We start from the raw sequence: 5,526 nt of genomic DNA, 5'->3' as shown, positions 1-5,526 counted from the left end.
TTTTCCTGCTTTTTTGCCTTACCTGGAGTGTCCTCACATTGCATTTGTGGCACCAGTATCTTTGTGTGCGGGTGAGAGGCAGCACTTTTGGGAGCAGTGTGGCGGCGTTCCCCTGTAACAGTGGCCAAATGTCCCAACTGCTGGAGGTTGCTGCTCCGAAACAGCCTCTCCTGGTTATTAGCCTCGTGTTCTTGGTTGTCACTCTGGAGGAATCTCTGGCAAAGCACCTCTGCCACTTCTTCCATCTAACAATCCTGGTATAGGGGGAATAAAAGAAAATGCAGAGGATCTGAGCCCAGCCCTGCCTGGGTCTGACCTTCTGGTCCCTCTAAACCCAGTCAGGAAAAAAAAACCCTTATTTGTCCTCAGTTTCAACCTTTGGCTTCAGTTTTACGGTTCCATTTTATTGGCCTTAAAAGGTTCAATTTTCAGTGTTAACAATTAAAGCATTGACTTTGTGTGGCCAAAGCTTGTCTGAGCCCTCCCTGCAGAAAGCATCTTTGCAAGACTTGTCTCCATGAATGTTTAAACTGCCAGACCAGATTATCCGCATTGCTTCAGCTCAATGGGTGTCTTTCCTCTCAGCCAGCAGCAATATTTTGTTACTGTCTATGAAACATAAACTGCATCTCCAGTTAGAAGCAGCCGTTTTCTGAAGCGCCGCTCTTACCGCCGCCGTGGATTTGCCTCTTGAGTTGCAGTTTAAAATGCTCGGCCCTTGGCAAAACGCTCCCCGAAGGTGGGTGGGCTCCTGTGCTGGAGCTGCATTGGTGTCCTTTTCTGCCTTGCAGAAAAGCCCGAGCTGGATGAGATCACCCTGGAGCGAGTGCTGGAGGAGCTGGAGACCATGTGCTACGAGAACATGAACATCGCCATCGAGACGGAGGAGGGCTTGGGCATCGAGTACGATGAGGACGTGGTGTGCGACGTCTGCCGCTCGCCGGAGGGGGAGGACGGCAACGAGATGGTGTTCTGCGACAAGTGCAACGTCTGTGTGCACCAGGTGAGCACACCATGGGGGTTCTGGGCTGTAGCACATCATACCCTCATACCCTCCTCTGGCTTCCTCCCGTCCCCTCTGTCCCCCTTCCCCTGAGCTGCTGCAGACCCCTATCCAGCTTCTCTGATGGCTTCCCAGCGGGTCTCCAGTGGAGCAAGGGTAGCAGCTGGGCTCTTGGGTAGCTGGCAGGCTGCAAACTTGCTTTTCTTACTTTCTTAGCCCCAACCCTTTGTAAGTGCACACAGAAATACACAGCCAGAGGTTGAAAGCCGCTTCCTGGGAGCTTGCTTGGCCCCCTCCTCCTCACTCAGTGATACTGTGTTTATGCCTCCTTTTCCATTAATGTGCTTGTGCTTCTTTCCTTGCCCCAGCTGCAGTGGGATCTTTAGGGGTGACCAGCACTGCAGGACTGGCTGGTGGGCTGGGAGAGGTGTGGGGCTACAGCCCTGCGCTTGCCAGAGGGGTGGGCTGGCACGGACCTGCCGTGTGCTCCACAGCGTTACCCTGGGAGTAGTAGGACCTTCCAGCTCCACTAGCGCTGTCGCACATCTGTCCCAGCTTCTCTGCTCTGCCAGTGTAGGGTTTCACTTTATTTTGCTGCCTGGAGGAAAATAATTTTATTTTTAGAAACGAATGCAAATGCTCCAGGCCTTTGCTAGGGGGGTCTGTGGGCTCCTGCGCTCAGGGAAACCTCAACAAGGAGAAAACAGCTGTGCGAGGGTCTCCTGGGTCCTGTGTGGGTCCAGGGCGGTTTTGCTGATCATGCTTTGAGGGGAAGCACCGTGCAGTGCTGGGAGGTGGCAGCAGCTCCTGGGCTTCACCCTCGGTGTGAAGGGTTTGGGTTTTTTCCCTCTGAAGAGAGCCATTTGCTCATCTTTTGGGCAGCTTTTCCATCAGTGCTTCCTGGAGGCGGGAGAGCGCTGGAGATATCTATAGTTGCGGGAGGTGGGTGTTTTGAATGGTTTCCATCAGTGAATCAGATTCCACAAAATACCAGGACGATTCAGGGTTGGGGTTGGGGTTTTTTTGTGTGTGCGGATTTTTTTTACGAAGGTCAAGTGGCAATGCCACACTGTGAGCTGATGCGTGCTGGCAGGCAGGGGTTTGGGGGAAGGCAGTCAGCGTGCCCAGAGCTGCCGTGGGGACACACAGACTCTGGCTGTGCCCACCACGGGCCATGGCACCCCATGGGCTCCGCTCTCGGCAGCAGCCCCAGCGCTGGGAGCAGGGCGGTGCTGCAGAAGGGGATGCAAAAGGCTGGGTTTCAAGGCTGTTGAAAGAAAAGGGAGAATTTCCGTTGTTTTCAGGGAGCGGAGTCCAGCCCTAAGCCCGATGCTAGCCCGTAAGCTGCCTGTGATTTAATCTCTGCCCCCATTTATACCCTAAGCCACAAAGTCCAAAGCCACAGCGCAGCGTGTGACGTAGCATCGTGTTCCTTACCTAACCTGCCCCTTGTCTTTGCCAGCCCCAGCTCCAAAACCCGATGCTGCTTTCCTGCAGACCTCCACAGGCTTTGAGCAGCGGCAGAGGGCAGTTGAGGTCCTGCAGGACACGGCTGGAGCCATCCCTTACCCACCAGCATCCCAGCAGGAAGGGGCAGAGGCAGGGTTGTGCTCAGACACACGTTGGGGGGTTCTGATGCAGGATGGGATCGTTGTCATCATCTCATCTGCATTACATGAGCCTTGAGGCTTGCTATTAATTAATTCCTAGGAAGTCTTCAAGTAATCTTCATTTTTAAATTCTCAAAGAGGAGGAATCTTCCCCCCCCGCCCCCCTCCTGCTGATAACTCGTTGTGGTTCATTGCTCTCCCAGTGGCAATGTCGTGCTTCTGTTTAGGACAGGAACGATCCATCCCGTTTCCAGCCTCCACACCGTGGTCCTGTCATTACGGAATTCCCATTCCTTGGGGAGGGGCACAGCCAAGCCCTCCTTCTGGTACACAGACCACACCAAGCTTGTCTGAGGCTCCTCATAGCAGGGAGCATCCTCCCCGTTCTTTGGTGTCCCCTTCTCGGTGACGTTTAGCCCGTGACAGGCATAGTGATAAAAACAGCCACTCTGCTCCTACGCAGCACTGCTCTGGCTCCGTGTTCCCAGAGCATCTTCCACCTGGTGTGGGGCTCGGGGTGGGAGGGGGGTGTTTAGCTGATAGCCCACTCCATTTCCAGAGCTGCTCCTTGCCCACGACAGAGGCTTTGTAGTATTTGCTCCTAGGAGCAGAACAGCACCTTCAGCTGCTCTAAGAACCTCTAGCAATAAATAACCAAGAGCCAAGACTCTGCTAGAGATGCACCCCTGCTCATAATTCCTGTTTTCCCTGGATTTTGAGATCAGTCTGCCAGTTTATTCTCCCGGTAGTACATACCAACTGATTTTTCTCTGGTACTAAATCACATGTTTTATGAAACTCTGTACAGAAATGATTTACCTGTCAGATTTGGAGGCGCTGCGGATCACACAGTTAAGTCTCTCTGAACCATGTAGGCTCACAGCAATAATATTACCTCCCTTAATTCCATATTATCCCAATAATCTTGTTCACAAAGTGGCTTTTTGCCCTTGGAAATCACTACTGGAGTCAATTTGTGCCTTGGGGCAACCTAAAGTCATGTTATAAAGTCTGTCCTTGGCCAGTAAAGGCTGAGGAGATGCTTTTCCCATGCTCACGCGTCTCCACATGCCCCCTCTGCCTCCGTCCCCCCTGCAGCACTGTCACTTGCAACGACCATGACTTGCAGCGGCGGGATGAGAAGTTGTTCTTTCTCAGTGTAAACTTCCAGAAGAGGAGTTGACAAATGCCTGGGCTCAATTTACAGCCTGCAGCGCCGGGGGTCCTTATCGGCGCTGCCCGCTCGCTTCTGGAGGGCCGTCAGAGTAGCTAGGTCTAGGATTAATTACTTCGCCTCGCTTAAATTAGTGACACAGCCCCGCGTCAGTGCCCGAGGCAGCTCTCTGCCACGCTCTGGAAACCCTCTGAGTGCGAGCTATCAGGACCTGCCGGTTAAAAACTGTCCAGTTTTAGCCGTAGCTGTTAATACAGTCGTGAGTTACGACTAAAGTGGGAAGTATTTTATCATCATCATTATGTGATAAGGCTTATCGCTTGGCTTTTCCCTAAGTACGGAAGAGAAATATTTATGAAACGCTTTGGCTTCTCTGTGTCCCGCGCTATCGCAGGAGGCTGGGGAGCTCCGTGGGCGACCCGAGTCCTTTAGTTCTCCCTCTCTTGGCCGCAGACTTGTCCTCGCCTCCTTTAAGTTTATTGTCCCTTAGATTTATTGTCCTTAACTATATCATCCTCTATGGTTCCTCCCCTCTGGTTTATACTAATGACTGTGGGTTTCCCCTTTACACCTTTCCGTAGTGATTTTCGCTTCCCCTTTAGGCTGTGTTGGGTGTGTAACCAGCGTGGCCGTCTTTCTCAGTCCTGGGGTTGTGGCTTTTCAGCCCTCAGCTACCTCAGAGGTTTTCTCTCCATGGCATTTCTTGCTGCTCTGAGTCCTCGTGGGTCTGGTAGCTGTTCGGGAACGGGCCGGAGATGAGCAGGCAGATGTTGGCACCGCAGAGCTGCTGGTGGTGGGGGCTCTGATGGAGCAGCCTGGTTGCTCCACCTCTGGAGCCAGGTGGATGCTTGGCATGATACACAGCATGTTTTCTTACTTAGCTTTTTATTAACACCCAGGATGTAGTGATGCAGCATGAGTATCCATGTGAAAACAGGGAGGGTAGCCAGCAGTGGTGAAAAAGGTGGGAGTGAAGGTGTGGGAGGATGCTCTTCCTGGGCTGCTGGGACTCACCCCCCTCCTTGGTGTCCACACAGGCGTGCTATGGCATCCTGAAGGTCCCCATCGGGAGCTGGCTGTGCCGGACCTGCGCCCTTGGCGTCCAGCCAAAGTGTCTACTGTGCCCGAAGAGAGGGGGAGCGCTGAAGCCCACCCGGAGCGGGACAAAATGGGTCCACGTTAGCTGTGCCTTATGGATACCTGAAGTAAGATGTTTTCAGCCTCCTCTTGACATGTGGGTGGGCACAAAACTGGTTTGGAGTCTCTGACCATACCGAGGTCAGAGCCGCGATGCCAGTCGGTCATCAGGCTGTGTTTAATTAGCAGCCAAGGGGCACCCTGTTAAGGGAGGACACAGAGGTGTGTCACACAAGGGGCACCCTGTTAAGGGAGGACGCAGAGGTGTGTCACACAAGGGGCACCCTGTTAAGGGAGGACACAGAGGTGGGTCACACACTGCGGTGGGGGACATTCACAAGACCTCTAGGCAGGGTAAAGCTGATTTTATGTGCCCATCTGAGACACAGCAACATCCAGATGAGGAATTAGTTCAGAGGAAACACTGACATAAGTTTTTACTTCCATTTCATCCAAATTTGTTTCTGGTTTTTAGGGTTTGGGGTTTTTTTTCCCAATTATAAATGACCCTGAAAAATAACAAATAAAGAAGAAGTCCCTCATTTGGCTGCCGCAGGCATCCCCCTGTAGGAGATGGGGGGTGGGAGCCCGTATTTACAACT

General features: G+C 52.8%; 1 protein-coding gene across 1 annotated transcript in view; it reads left to right on the top strand.

Annotated features, from left to right (window-relative positions):
* Positions 1-5,526, top strand: part of JADE2 (jade family PHD finger 2) — a 72,423-nt gene that overhangs the window by 46,369 nt on the left and 20,528 nt on the right. The window contains 2 exon segments of the mRNA XM_010145374.1: positions 792-1,003; positions 4,825-4,992. Of these exon segments, the coding sequence (XP_010143676.1) occupies positions 792-1,003; positions 4,825-4,992 (380 nt within the window).

This window comes from Buceros rhinoceros, unplaced genomic scaffold, assembly GCF_000710305.1.
Source record: "Buceros rhinoceros silvestris isolate BGI_N320 unplaced genomic scaffold, ASM71030v1 scaffold11121, whole genome shotgun sequence".
In the NCBI taxonomy this organism is placed as follows: Eukaryota; Metazoa; Chordata; class Aves; order Bucerotiformes; family Bucerotidae; genus Buceros; species Buceros rhinoceros.
This window is presented reverse-complemented; position numbering and strand designations above follow the sequence as displayed.